This window comes from Physeter macrocephalus, chromosome 15 (assembly GCF_002837175.3).
Source record: "Physeter macrocephalus isolate SW-GA chromosome 15, ASM283717v5, whole genome shotgun sequence".
NCBI classification, from domain to species: Eukaryota; Metazoa; Chordata; class Mammalia; order Artiodactyla; family Physeteridae; genus Physeter; species Physeter macrocephalus.
This window is the reverse complement of record NC_041228.1, coordinates 49,490,772-49,506,906: the sequence shown is the minus strand read 5'-3', so window position 1 is coordinate 49,506,906 and position 16,135 is coordinate 49,490,772. Positions and strand designations below refer to the sequence as shown.

General features: G+C 36.5%; 1 protein-coding gene across 1 annotated transcript; it reads right to left on the bottom strand.

The window, feature by feature from the left end:
* Positions 1 to 206: 206 nt before the first annotated feature.
* Positions 207 to 580, bottom strand: LOC102993375 (cytochrome b-c1 complex subunit 10-like). Its single transcript, XM_055091242.1, has one exon. The coding sequence runs from the start codon at positions 559 to 561 to the stop codon at positions 391 to 393; it is 171 nt and encodes a 56-aa protein (XP_054947217.1). The 5' UTR covers positions 562 to 580; the 3' UTR covers positions 207 to 390.
* Positions 581 to 16,135: the final 15,555 nt, after the last annotated feature.

The window sequence follows — 16,135 nt, the reverse complement described above, 5'->3', positions numbered from 1 at the left end:
GAGTCTTTAACCAGAAACACACATAAAATAAAGCTATATATTGCTCAGTTGATAAAAATGTGACTGGTGGCTCACAGGAACCTAACCTGTCATATCCCTTATGTACAATGATTCAGTATTCACTAACTTAATCTTTTTGGTAACTTTATAAAACATAATTAATAATAATAATAACTGACTGTATATGCATTTTTTTTTTTTTTCAGGTTTCAGAGTGAGGTTTAATGCCGTGTGTGTTCACACACTAAAGCTACTTCCACCAACATAGGAAACATAACTCGCGCCGTGTATTTCCTCGAGGTCAATCCCAAGAGCCTGGGCCGTTCCAGATGCAGATGGAAGGGGGCAGCACCACCAGACACCGGAGGGGTCCATGGGGGATGGGTTCAATTAATCGTCCTTCTTGAACTTGCCGTTGATGTAGGGCACCCTGTCCAGCATCAGCCGCCAGTCAGTGGCCCACACCAGCCCCAAGGCTCCCACGGTGCCCCACATGCCCACTGTGGGTAACCAGTTTCTGGCCAGCTGGCGGTATCGCGGGCCCACGAACCTTTCCAACATAGCGGCGCCGTCCCAGCTCAGGGTGCATATATGTTTTTAAATGTATATAAACACAGATGTATATGTTTGTATGAATATTGACTAGATTTCTGTTTATATCTCTATTTCTATGTGTATTAATCTATCTCTTCACTCTTCAAATCCACTTTTTCTTCCTCAATTCACAGGATTTCAGCTGTCTGTATACACTATATTTCTTGCATTGCTTTAAAACCTCTTGCTGTTGATTAGGTATTATTATTTCTTTTATACTTTGATCCCTAAAATTGTATTGGCATCAATCTATGACAGTTAATCCAATATCACATACATAAAATACTTGACACATAGAGTTTTGGAGTCTTGGCAGTAGAACACTTTAAAAATAGGACAAGACCACCATTATAGAATATCTGAATATCATATGGTGTCCATACGGTGGCCCAAAGGGTTAGTAAAGGCAACCAGAGGACATTAGAGCATTATTGCTCTAGAAGCACACTATTATGTTTCCCTAAGTGTCATATACAACCACAATTTTCTACAAGATTGTTTTATATACTAGAATGTCAGATCCAGCTGATACAAAAATGAAGAATGCAACACATTTAATTTGTAGTGATATCCTGCTCCTAATTATGTATTCCTTGTGATCTTGAAGCTACTTGTCTTCAGAACTTGTCACGTCACGATCACCCTTCATTTTTTAATCAGGTAAACCATTCCTCCTTCACTCTCCTGTCACTTTTATCTTGGTATCAGCCAGTTAGCATAGAGTTGTAGATACACCATGTGCAGATTTTTACCCCCATAATATAAGTCTATAGCCCCATCCTGAAGATAAATAATTAGATACATCTTTTCTTCCTTTTTCAAAGTACATGTTATCTTTTGTTCTCTTTGAGGCATTAATTATTCTGTTTATCTTCACAAGAATACAATGTTTTCAACTGGAATGGCCAAATTAGCATCAATGATCTCATTGCAATCTCAAAGTAAGCCAACTGAATAAAATGCATTACAAACTGGGCCCTCCCATTCTAAAAGTACTCCATCAGGACACACTGAAATTCTTCTTTTCTTCTAAATAAGATGGCTGTAGAAAATCTTAAAGGTCCACAACATACCTATAAGACTTACTGAAGGTAAATTCCAATGCACTCATTGATTTTGGAAAAATCATAAGTTATGAACTAGGAACCTAGTCACAATAACTTGGAAAAGTATCTTTCAGAGTCTAATACATAGCTCACATTGCAAATGAAAAGAGTGTAGCCAGGAACCATAGGAGACTATGTAGAAGCACAAAATCAACCCCTTTTTGTTGTTTCCATTGTCTGTCCAGAAATAGCATCACCCTCTGGGTGATGGCCCACATGTGCTTCCTGCTGCACCACACTGACTTTCATTTATATACCTTTGCCTGATGGCCAGACATCCAATAGTAGATGGAAAGTCTGATTTCACAAGCAAAGCATTTACTTAGCATGACCCAGAATGGGAGCAGGTGATCCCCAGAAGTCTTGATGGCAGGGACATAGGTAAGTGTTACTACCAGGCCAGGTTACGGTTGAAGGATTTCTAGTCCTTGTTCATCACAGATTAGTTGACATGAAGGGGTGGCTGTGAGGTAAGTGGTAAGGAGCAGTAAGGAATACAAGCCCCACACTATATTTTGAAATATTTTAATTTCTGTCTTATTTTGTGAAAGAAAGATGAACTTGATGACTCTCATACCCATTGCCTTTTCCATTTCTTTAATGAAAAGCTCCTTTTTCACCTATACTTTCACTGTTTTTTCCTCACAGAGAGACATAATGCTATAAATGAAATTCAAAACAACTTTATATATTCCTTTCCATCTTTGTAAATCAATCTTCAAAAGAAATAATTTTCCTCTATTTTCTAAAGGATAAAAAAGACCAATAAATGGAAACCTAAAAGGGAAATCACAACTTATACAAAGCCTAAAAATTTGTGAAAGAGAACAGACTTGAAGAAATTACCCCATTTCCTGATGGTGTTATCCATCCATAAGTGAAATGACAGCCAGTTTTGTGAGACACTCCAAGGTCAAGACCAACTTATATTAGCAGATAATTATGTGTCTTCTCTTATATGGGAGATTTTCCAAATGTGATGGTATGAGCTTTCTTTTTTCAGTTAATGATTAAATGCACCTATTAAGGTCTCATATTGAAACAGTCAGTATATTTAAAAAATTTAAATACACATGTTTATACATGATAGACAATTATCCTACAGTAGAATGTTGCTAAACACTCTCAAGATCTATCCTCGACCATGAACGTCTCATGGTGAATTGAATATAAAATATTTGTCAATGAAAAAACAGATTATGTCGTGAGTATATATAAATGATAACTGAGTCCAATGGAAAAATATCGTTTTTCCCAAACACAAACAATGTTTTCAAATCTCCTCTTTCCAGAAATAAATTTCAGCCTTTGTCAAATAACATGCTATGGGTTGAGCCAACTTTTCTATGTGAAGTGCATATTTAGGGCTACAGCAACATAAAGTCACAACGTTTACTTAGCCTTCCTTTTGATGTTGTGTATCTCCACACAACTACACACTTGAAAGGGATGATGCAAAATTATTCCTCGAAATCAAGATAGTTTCACTTAATCCAGCTTAACTGACATATTTGAATTATTTTATGCCTTTCAAACTCAATAAATTCCCTGTTTGGAGTCACCTAATTCTTTTCACAAATAAAACAAAGAAAGTGCGAATCTACTAACTGCATGTGCCTTGGGCTTCAAAGTTATAATTTAAAAAATAGGGTCCATTGTGGGCAGTACCAAATTTTGAACTTTCTGTGCAGTTATTTGAGATGATGCCTCATTCTATTTGTGCAATTCAAACAAGGAATTCTTTTAAATTTCAAACTTGTATTATTATAAATAAAGTATCCTGAGCTACACAAATAAGTCCTCATTTTAGGACAAATTTTTAAGGTTAGATAACTGATTCTAAGCAAGGAATGACAATTTTCCTGAAAGGTCTGAATTAATTGTTATAATTAGTGGTTTTAATAGTAGAAATACATATTTAGATGGACTAACTAAAATGAGGCAATAATAAATATCTTCATAGACCGGAATCACAATATCTCAGAGCTAGAAGATCACGTGGTCCATTTTGAAAACTCTCATTTTACAGATGATGGAAGGCAAGAGACTATAATAGCTAGGAGCAAAGATTCTGTGCTCAGACAGAGCTAACATCAAATCAGCTCTGCTTTTCTCTTTCTGACTTACTTCAATCTAGAAAAATGGTTCAGATGAACCTATTTGCAGGGCAGGAATAGAGATTCAGAAATAGAGAACAGACTTGTAGACATGGGGAGGAGGGAAGAGGGGTGGGATGAAATGGGAGATTGTGATTGACATGTATACACTACCATGTGTAAAACAGATAGCTAGTGGGAACCAGCTGTATAGCACAGGGAGCTCAGCTCGGTGCTCTGTGATGACCCAGATGGGTGGCATGGGGGTGGGAGGGAGAGAGGTCCAAGAGGGAGGGTATATATGTATACATATAGCTGATTCACCTCGTTGTACAGCAGAAACTAACACAACATTGTAAAGCAACTATACTCCGATTAAAAAAAAAAAATCTCCTTCCTCTTTCTCATTCTGTTCCTGCAGCTGCATAGATGACCTAGATGGCTGGATGGGGGGGGGTGTCCAAGAGGGAGGGGATATATGTATACATAGAGCTGATTCACTTCATTGTACAGCAGAAACTAACACAACCTTGTAAAGCAACTATACCCCAATTTAAAACAAAAATTCAGCTCTGCCACTTCTGGGTCAGTATCTTGGTCATATAAATTATTAAAGTTACTAATAGTATATACCTATATAACTAATATTTATTGAATATTGACCATGTGCCAAACACCTTATATGCATACCCATTTAATTCTCACAACTATATGAAGTAGATATTATCATCATGCCCAAGTTATAGAAGAGGAAATGAGGCTTGGCAATTTTGAATAAATTGCCTAAGTTGGTAGAAGCTCTGGTACTAAAATCATATTGGGTTGACACTAAAGACTGCTATTATGTGCTACCCTATCCCTATCCTATGCTGGTTTTTTTTCAATGTTCTGAGCCTCAATTTTCTCAACTGTAATATTGTGCAACAATAGCATTTTTGTGATAATTAAATAAATGAATATGTGAAAGTACCTGGAAATAGTAAACCCAAACTCTCAGTGATCAAAATTCCTATTTTTCAATATCTAACCCGGTGATTTATTCTCGTTGTTAAACAGAGTGTGTCATTTGAGCTTCATGTTTATTTCAAGATAATTGGCGTATAATGATAATGAATTTTATCTGTTAACAGTGTATTGTTTCACTCTTCTACTTTACCTCATTTCTTAGGACACACAAATCTAGTTTAAAAACAATTTCACATTTTTTTAAGAAAATGAGATAATTTGAATTATTGAGAAAGCAAGGAAACAGCTTCTGTAAAGTGGGAAAATTGGAGTTTAAGGGAATTACAGTTTCTTGAACAAGATGGGAACAGTAACTTACTGGATCTGATTTGTCCATCTTATTTTGTATTCTCAAAGTGTAATGTGGAATTTTTAGTTGGAATTCTCTGATAAAAGCTGGGAAATTAGAGCATACACATCTTGTTATAGTAAAGGTTTAAAGACTCCATAATCATACTCCTCAGTGGTATCTCATAAATAGCTGCACTTGGACTTGCTCTTCGCCCAGCTTTTCTCTAGATAATGATGCAGGGACTGATGAAGAGGCAATATGGCTCAATGGGTACTGTGGGCACAAAGGAATGAGCACTGCTTAGGGCATGGTTTCGAGTGGTTTAGTACAAGGCATTTAATATCTCTCAGTGAAATAATATATGGGAAAGTTGTAAAGTTCTATTCAGCTGAGACTCATTATGGCTAATGCTAATCCAAATCTATTTCTTCTGCTCTAAAACGAAGAGTAGGATTAGGAAGTACTTTGTAAACATACAGTGACTTATGAATATATAATTATAGGCTTCCCTGGTGGCACAGTGGTTGGGAATCCGCTTGCCAATGCAGGAGGCACGGGTTCGAGCCCTGGTCCGGGAGGAACCCACATGCCGCGGAGCAACTGAGCCTGTGCGCCACGACTACTGAGCCTGTGCCCTAGAGCCTTCGAGCCGCAGCTGCTGAGGCCGACGCGCCTAGAGCCCGTGCTCCACAACAACAGAAGCCACCACAATGAGAACCCGCGCGCAGCAACGAAGACCCAACGCAGCCATTAAAAAATATATATATATAATTATAAAGTAATGAATTCTACATTTAAAATTTTCATTTCATAAATGCATTCGGCAAAAATTTATTGAGTGCCTAAATATTATGAAATGAATATATTTCATTTACATGTCAAATTAAACATTTTAGAGAGAATAGGAATCACTGAGTGTTTACCCAATATTTTCCCAACTCTGGAATTTTGTCTTAATCTGGCCCTGGCCTCATGCCTCAAATCTCCCTTAGAATTCTCAGAAAGCAAAGAATTATTGCTACACAACTAGTCTCATACTGTGTTCTGCTTTCTACTGCCAATTGTTTCTCACAGACCTATTTTTGATTCATATTTAGAAATGGGTGACTAGATAGGGTTGGGAAAAGTATTTTTAAAATTACTCTCTATGAGATTAAAATATAGGAACCATTCAAATAAAACAGGTTTTGTACTAGAGAATGGACTTGAGGACACGGAGAGGGGGAAGGGTAAGCTGGGACAAAGTGAGAGAGTGGTAGTGTACATATGGACATATATACACTACCAAATGTAAAATAGATAGCTAGTGGGAAGCAGTCGCATAGCACAGGGAGATCATCTACGTGCTTTGTGACCAACTAGAAGGGTGGGATAGGGAGGGTGGGAGGGAGGGAGACGCAAGAGGGAAGAGATTTTGGGATATATGTGTATGTATAACTGATTCACTTTGTTATAAAGCAGAAACTAACACACCATTGTAAAGCAATTATACTCCAATAAAAATGTTAATAAATAAATAAATATATTTTTTTAAAAAGAACAAATAAAACAGGTTTTGAAATAAATTTTCTGAGCTAGTTAGGACCATTCCCTGGTAAGTATCTAAGAATGGAAAGAAATGAAGGGGAAGTCTTCCAGTCTGCCTTGAATTTCATCTTGTTGCTTTCATATATCGAAACAAAAATTTCACGAGAGTTCTTTGACTATCTTTTCAAATAGGCTATCAAAGTTTCCAAAACTTTTTTTAAGTTTAGTACTAATCTCAGATACTCACAGTCTTTCCTTTTAGAATTTTCTTTTCATTGCCAGCCTTGAAAAGAATTGAAGTTTTTTTAAACTTCTTTGCGGAGTTATTATTAGCACAGCCCATTAAAGCCTGGTGTTTACCTTTTTGGAGAGACTGAAGCAACAGGTGCTGTGTTTACTTGATTTGAATTGAAAGATTGCAAAGCAGTTAGAACAGAGTGTATTTAGTTGGAGTCTGAAGCATCTGAGCATTCATTCTATACGATGTCATTTGTAATTAAAATTAGAACCATTTAGCTGCAATGCTTTTTTAGGGTCCATTACTGAAATTGTTACACTAATGTCAGTTCGTGAATAACGGTTTGAAATACATGATAGGAGAACCTGCTTCCTAACTGGCAGTTTCAGAGAGGAAGAACACCAACACATTCACATCCAGAGATGAAAAGTGCAACTGATTTGTAATTTAGCGTTCTGCAATCCAAGAAAGTCATGTTTGCTGATAATGAACTCATTAGAACCTTTCTTCTACTGCCAACAGGCACAGGAAAAAAATGAAAGTTTTCTGGCAGTTCCCAATATTGATGGAAGAATCAAAGTGGCCTTCAATGGACCTATGGTAAAGGAGAGCTTTGTTTTGTGTTCCAAAAGGCCTAAAAAACGGTCACTTTGTAACTCAATAAATGTGTGTGTTCTAGGAAGTCAGAGGAGTTGTTTGTTAATACACTAGGCTCCAACAGAGGAAGCTGAGTTAAATATGTCAGTAGAAAATTTACGATGCATGCAGGAGGCTTCCTGACTTTAGGTTCCCGAGGGAATCCATATTAAAAGAGAAAAATCAGAGGCAAAAACTTTTTGTGTGAGCCACAAAATAGGATAATTCCATGAGCTTTAGAATTAATTTTGGGTGAATTTTCTCAAAATGAAATTTCTTTTTCAGAATGTGTCAATGATTCAGTCAAGTAGATTCTGAAAAATATGTGTATGTATACTTGTAAGCAATCTCATTATTAATACTTTTGTTAATTGAACTTGACCAGTACCCTCTGCATTGGAGGAAGCTACATCTTCACTACTGCAGTACATATTTCTTCCATGGTGTCACAAAATATTACCCTGCAGTGTTTTCCAACCCATCACTGTATATTTTAGTTCTGCTCCTTGTAATTAAAAGAGTTGTTGATGGTTCAAGAAACCTAGAGAAAAATCTATAACGTCATAACATAGATGCCTTAGGTTGCTGAGACATAAGAACTTTCCCTCTGGGTAATCATTCACACATCTATATTATTACAAGAAACATTGAAGGTTGTTTTGAATATTTCAAAGAATGGTTAGAAAATTATTTGTTAAGGATTAAATTTATCAGCAGAATGCAAAGTGAGATTATTGCAAAGTCTGAAGATATTCATAAAATTTCAATGACTGTACTAATTTATAATAAGAATTAAAATTATGCATGTATAAATTTCCAGCACTGAAAAGCTGTATAACTGGTATTTTCAAGCACTTACCAGTAGGAGAATAAGAGATAAATTCAGATTAACAGTAATAACTCAAACATTGTCTTAACTGGGCTCACAAAGAACACTCCTGATAGGTGCTGTCAACGCACAACTGGGTATCTTAAAGGTACAGACATGTGTATCAGGCATCTTTGTCATATTTTTAACCCTAGGGTAATCAAGACACCAAAGCTGCTCCATTTTCTACTGCAAAGTAAAGACTGACCCCTCCCCTTTACATGTTACTAAATTCAAGTGCTCCAAAGTCAGTGTTGCTTCTTACTCCGGATTTCAGTGAAACAGCTTTTTACAAAGATATATGTGACTATACATAATTTAAAATAAACTCATTTTGTTTTCTCATTATACACCTTAATTCCTAAAATGGAGAATTTCAGGTGGTTTGTTTAAAACATTTTCAATACATTCAAGATTGCTTTTTTCTTCACAAATTTGTTGAAACCAATTTAAATATGTTCAAAAACAGTTTCCTAATTTTCTGTTTAAAAAAAAACCATTATTTTCACAACTTTTCCCCAGTAAAAGACAACTATATCCTTCTATTTTCTTGGGCCAGATCCCTGGAGTCACCCTTGACTCAAATTTTTCTCTCATACCACATCCTAAATACCAGCAAATAATGTTGACTCTATCCTCAAACTGATCTCAGAGAGACAGCAGTGAGCAGTCCTGAAGAGAGATCTTAGTTCCTTGCCCAGGAATTGAACCTGGGCAGCCTGGATGAAAAACCAGGAATCCTAGCCACTAGATCACCAGGGGCCAGAGGTTAGAAGTAAAGTGGCCCTGGCTCTTTCCCCTGTTTGAAAGCAAGAATGTTTCAAGGAGGCAAAAACTGTAAAAACAGGTACAAAGTTTATTATTAGAGACACAGCACAATGTATGGGAGAGCACACAGAGAAGCAGTTTGTTTATTTAAGACAGAAGAAAGGCAGAAATACACACCCAGAAAGAAAGGGTATGGTCATCCTCGGTAATGATGAGGAGCACAGTAAAAACGTGATTTAAATCGCTTATATAGGATAGTCCTTCAGGGTCTTTGTTTACCTTTGGCCAATAATCTTGTTTCTCTTTTCACACCCAGCTGGTCCCAGGACCCTCCCCAACATGTGTGTGCACACTTTTGCTAAGACGGATCCCACCCCAGAGGCCTGTGGGTGCACATCCACACTTATTATGCGGTGGCACTCCCTTCTTTTTGACCCTTAAGGAAACTTTCTGTGCATGTGCAGACAGGGAAGTTTCCCTTGACCTCAGGAGTGGTCATCTTATCTCTTTACTTCAGCAGAGCTTAGCTTCTGCCTCTAGCTTTGTCCTTGGAGCGGCTGGGAGAGAACAAAGCTTCAGTTTTAATCCACTTGACAAACACCAGCTGTCCAGCCCAGGGGCCCATCTATCTCTGTCTCCACAGCTAACACTCTTCCAAGCCATCATGACCACAGTGTGGATTATTGCAACAGTCTCCCTTATGTTGTACTCTTGCTTCCATTCTGTGACTCTAAAATCAGGAAGAAGGAGCTATCCTCTTAAGACACAAGTCAGACTTTGTCACTCCTTTAAAACTCTTCAATGGATTTGCATCACACTGAGACCAAATGCTAGGGACTTTATTTACAGGGTCTCATCTCTCATTTCCACCTCCACAATGCATCTTCTGTTCCTCTCTTCCTCACTATCTCCACAGCACCCACTCTGGCCCTCTTTCTAGTTCTTGTAGGAGCCAAGGTGTCTGTTCAAATCACATTGGCATTGAGCCTTTCCCTAACCACTCTATATTAATTAGCACACACACCCCCAAGAAACATTCTCTATCCCATTAACCTGTTTCATTTATTTTATTTATTTATTATGTCATTCACCAAACACTCACTGTGCACCTGTCATGTTCCAGGCATTATTCTAGGTATTAGGGGCATAGCAGTCAACAAAAATAGTCAAAAAGACTGTTCTCATGGAGTTTACATGTTGGTGGCACTTACAATTTCCATAGCAGTTATCAAAATGTGACACACATTTTGGGATTTAGCTTTTATTGTGTGTGTTTGTTTTTCCCCCATAAGAATAAATCTCCATGAGAGCAAGGAATTTGCTTTGTTCAGTGCTAAGTCTTTAGAGCTTAGGTACTGCTTGTCACGTGGTAGGCACTAAATAAATATTTTATGACTTCATAATAAATGAATGAGTGGGTAGATTTAAGCCAAAAATTAATTCTGCCATCACTTTTTCTACAGATCAGGATTGGAAAGCAGCACCTTCAACCAACCTGCTTTCCAGATAACAGACAAGCTAGGATTCTCAACAATCATCTGTATTTGGAGATCTGAATTTAGAGTGTTTTTCAATGGAAGATCAATATCCAAAATATCAATTATAACAAAATTTTCATTCATAAAATTAGCTAATATACATAATCTTAATTAGAAAGAATGACTTAAATTGGCACTCATGAAAGGTTGTTGGAAGAATGATTTGATATGAGCTTTCCAGAGATCAAATTTGTCTTTGCACATTTGTTTCCCCAGAAATTCAGCACCTAAGAATATTTCCTAAGTAAATAATATGAGAATTTCACAAGTTATGCACAAAGGTCATTATCTAGGTATTATTTATAGTAGTGAAAACTTTGAAGTAATATATACATCCAACAGAAAGGATAATACAATAGAAAGTGTAAATAAACTGTGGTCCATTCCTGTTGTTGAATACCATACAAATATTAAAATCATATGTTACAAGAATATTTAGTGATACTGAAAAATATTCATCATCCAAAGAAAGAGAAAAAGCACTATATAGAATTGTATAAGCAATATGATTTCAATGTTCTAATTATCTCATAGGACAAACACTAAAATATCATAGGATAGTAATTACATATGGGTGGTAGAATAATGGATACTTTTTATTTGGAATTTTATTTGATGGATTACTTTTAATTTTCTTTTATGTTTGTTTACATTTCTAAATATTCCTCAATGATCACACCATATTTTCATAAGAAAAAGTGTTATAAAACTACTGAATTTTTGAACTGAGAAAAGTTTAAATGTCACCTCTTCAGGTAAGTCATCCCTGACATCCCATAAAAATAGTACATATCCACCATCAATCATTATGCCTATAACTATGTCTTGTTTCAAACTTTTTTACATGTATTTCCTCCTGGAATATTATATGTCATTGTGAATTTGTATTTTGATTCTTTCCCAGCCCGTTCCCACTAAAATGTAAGTTTCCTCAGAGCAAGGATTTTGAATGTAATACCCAAAACACTGACACATAATAAGTACATAGTAAATATTTGTTGATTAGATAAATGAACGAAAGAATGACTTAATGAATGAATCACTTTCAGTTATGTGATGCTGGGCAAATCACTTAAATCTGGGTCTCAATTTCCTCATACATACAGCAAGGATAATACTAGTATCTATCTGTGAAAAGAAAAGAAATATATATATGCATATATATATATTGGTCTCTGCCACCGATTTCTGGTACAGAGATCCTAATAAATTCCTAAGTGATCAGAGCACTAGGAACATCTTTCCTTCTCTTGAGGCTACTCTGGGCGTGTTCCTGGATGGTTCCTGGATAGGTTGTCACCGGAAAAACCAAGTAATGATTGGAAGCTTGGAACTTTCAGCTCCACCCTGCTTCCTCCAGAGAGGGAGAGGAGCTGGAAATGTAGTTAATAATTAATCACAACTACAAGAAGAAGCCTCCATAAAATCCCAGCAGTACAGGATTCAGAGATTCTAGGTTGCTGAACAGCTCCACACCAGCACAACTCCACACACCCCAACTTCACAGGGTAGAAACTCCTGTGCTGGTAAATGTTAGTGTTCCCTGAGTTCTGTGAGCTGGTCTAGCAAATTAATTGAACCCAAAGAGGAGGGTTATTGGAACCTCTGGTCAGAAGCATAGATGAAAACCAGGCCTTGAGACTGGCATCTGACATTGAGGGGGAGGGGAGGGCAGTCTTGTGGGTTAGTGTCAGAATTGAGTTGAATTATAGGACACCCAGCTGGTGTTGCAGAGAATCACTTGCTCTGGAGAAAAGTCTCCACACATTTGGTAACCAGCAGAGCCCTGTGTGAATGTGGTAGTAGTGTGATAGTAAAGGAGACACACAGGAAAGAAAGACACAGGAGGTGAAAAACTGGGTAGTTTTTCTAATACTACACTCTCTCATAAAAGTGTGAAGAAAAAAATAAACTGACCTAAAATGTTAGCTATGCTATTTATTCACTATGGTTTATTTATTATTATTTATATGAGCTTATCTCCTGCACACCCCCAACCTCTCCTGGGTTATGAATATCTTTGATGATCAGATGTTTCAGTTAGTTCCATGTTTTCCATTGCCTTTTATAGAGCTTTGCACAAAGTAGATACTATAGGCCTATTTATTATTATAAATATAAAATATTAATACATCAATTATCTGAATATTTAATTTCCTAATAATGATTTAGAATCTTACTGGATAATTATCTAAACACTTCAGTGCTTATGGCCACAGTAGTAGACTACGTGATGGCCATTACAATACACATACACACACCTTACACACACATCACTATGTAGACCACATTAAATGGTCAATTACTACTGTGGAGAAATAGTGAAAGTCTGCTTTTATAAGTCAGATGAGAGCTTCCAACTGTGATGCACTGTCTAGTAACCTCCCTATTGCAGGATGTCTATATTAGGACCAGATAATTTGGCAACTTTTAGCATGCAGTGTAAAGGGATGAGAAAATAGATAAAGTTTGAAATTAAACATGCCAAGAAAAATAATGCAAGTTTTAGGGCTTAAAAGTACTACCTGGTAAGTTTATTTGGAGCCTATAAACTAGCTGAACATATACCTAGCTTTGAGAGTTGGCTGTCTGTATCCTGACTTGTGGATAGCCAATGCCCTTGTCTTACTGAGCTAACAAGAATCCCCAATTCTACACTTTCCAACTCCAGGGCTCTAACTATACACCATTTCCCTTCTTTAATGACAGTGCACTTGATTGTATGACTTGTGTAGGGGATGGTTCAACCTGCTGTTGTAATAAAAAGTAAAGAACTTTAATACCTCTGCTTGCATATAGCATTTAAATCATGGTGTAGTTCACAAATGCTCTAGAATTAAGTGTCCTAGAATTAGATGTTTGTTTTACCATTAGTGACAATTTGATGATTCCATGGTTGGTTGCCTTCTCATTTAGAATTCAAAGAACCTGTTCAAAATCTCTTAATTTATGTCTCCTAAAGTCAAGAATGCTGGCTGTTTTCTTTTGTTTACATTTTGAGAGATATTTATAGTGAAGGAGACAAGGAAAGAGCACAAGTATTACATTTTCATTCTGTTGTGATTTTTCTTTCAATAGCTATTTTATTTTGTATAGTATATAGTTCTGCTGACAGAACCAATTTTTATTATTTTCCTTTACACTTTTGGCAAAGCTCATGAAAACACCAGGCTAAATTCTTTAGATTTCATTCAAGTAAGGTTTTTTTTTAGCAGTTCTGTTTTACTTTTTCTTTTACTTTTTCGACTTTGTTGACAAAGTTCATTCCATCAAAACTAAAAATATGCCATTCAGCACTTGGATCTCTTATCTGTTCCTAGCATTATGAGAGAAATTTTAAACTAAATAACATGAAATAGCATTTTATTATATGAGGCCAGCTGTCAAAGTAAACTATACATTCTACTGAAGAAAAGTAAAATTTTTATCCAAAGCAAGAGCAGCTGGAACTAGTGCTGTTTTCTTTCTAATAAAGATAAAATCCTATTATAAACAACTCTGGAGGACACCTGAGTTGTTCTGTCGCAGTGGAATTTTAGTAAAAGTAATATGAGTCTATAAATCACATTCTCGTCTGCCCTAACAGAATGTGAAAGCCACACACGGAACATGCTTCAAACGCATTAAGAAAGTAAGAGCCAACATACACCCACTCTACTCTTTCTTCCCTCTGAATATTTGCTTCTGTGACTTTTTATTTTTGTGGTGGTTTGGGAATTACTTAGACTTTAGGTTGCTGGAATATCTGAGTGAGGAGGAACTAGGTGGAGACAGTTGATACTTGACAGCAGAGGAAATGAAGAACAAAAGGCTTGACTATGACAGACAGGCTCCCAGTCCTTTCCATTACTGAATGAAGCAATTTGGTTACAACAGGGATTATCATTTACAGAGGAAATCAGATAAAGTTCAGACTATTCTTTGCAAGGAAACAATGTAATTAGTTTAACAAAATACCACTGTTTTCATGGGCAATCAGCCAGGACATAGGTCTAATTTGGCTGAATAAAAAGATTTTGTGCTGACATTGTTGGACTGGTATTTTATCTGTAGTTTTTTTGGTTTTGCCTGAAAAGCAATACTTTCTTATCTGCCCAGTGTCTTAAAAACAAAGAATGCAGATTCTTTGTCAAGTATGTTTACTTACCCAGGAATTGGTATCATTTGTGCTGATGCCCAATTTCTTTTCACCACCTTATTCCACAGATGTCAGGGAGAAGAGGAAAGTAAACAACTGTCTGTCCTTTGTTCCTGAACCAATGTGTTCATCTCTTTATCATTGTGCTTTTCAGCTTATGTGTAATGATTTGTCTTCTCTGAAATTACACACCTGGAGAGCTGTGCCTAGCATAGTGCCTGGTGGGATGTTAATGTATATTTATTTATTAAGAGAGAAGGTTTTTGTATCTGTATACCTGTCAGTTTTGTTGTCATATATTTTTCACATTGTTAGGCTGAATAGCATAAAAGTGTTTGCTTAAAATGAAATTTGAGGAATGAGTTTCTTGAGAGGAACATACTCCAAGGTTTGGGGGTTTCATTTTGTTTTTTACCTACCATTTATTATGTACAAGATGGTCTTCATGCATGATCTCACTTAAACCACACAAAACTCTATTGAAGTAAGGATTATTGTGCCCATTTTAGAAAGAGGAAAATTGAGGCTCAGAGAATTATGTGGCTTGCTTAAGGTCTCTCTCTTGGTAAATGACCAAGTCAGGACTAATAGTATTGATAGAAGCCTCAGTTGGAATGTAGGGATAAAGAGAGATAAGGGTATGTTTTCTTTCTGTGGGTACATAATCCAAAATGGTGACTTCTCAGTATGTTTCAGGTCGTATGTCAACAGGAAGTTTCTTAAGCCAGAGGAAAAGGTATATTAGAAGGTAGTATGAAATAAATTTTTGAAGAATTAAGGGCAGGAGATTTGGAGAATTGATGTAAGCTGGAGCCTTTCTGTTATTTTGTTTTAATTTTCCTGCTCATTCATTAACTAGAGAATTGACTTGCTTACCCAACCAGTACTATATCAGATTAGAATCCAAATCTTTCTATTACAAAGCCCCCGCTCTGATTTACCACATCATATTGCTTCCTTAATTTTCCATTTCAATTGAGATGTGTCCTTGGGGTTTACTTTTTTGTCTCAGTAGCCACTTGTGACCTCAGGATTTCTAATTTGAAGACTGTAAAGGGAAGAAAGAGTGGATATCACTTACCTTCCTCCATACATAAGTTTTGAGAGGTACAGTAGGCTGAAAAATGGCCACCCAAAGATACCTACATCCTGATCTGTGAATATGTTGTCTTATATAGCAAAAAGATATTTACAAATGTGATCAAGTTAAGGATCTTTAGATGAAGGAGAATATCCTGAATTATCTCAGTGGACCAGATAATCATAAGAGTTCTTATAAGAGGGAGGCAGTAGGTTTAGAGTCTGTGAAAGAGATCTGACCATGTTAAG

What these genes read in the sequence shown, in the direction of transcription:
- LOC102993375 (XM_055091242.1), bottom strand. Translation starts at nt 561, where the DNA reads ATGTTGGAAAGGTTCGTGGGCCCGCGATACCGCCAGCTGGCCAGAAAC.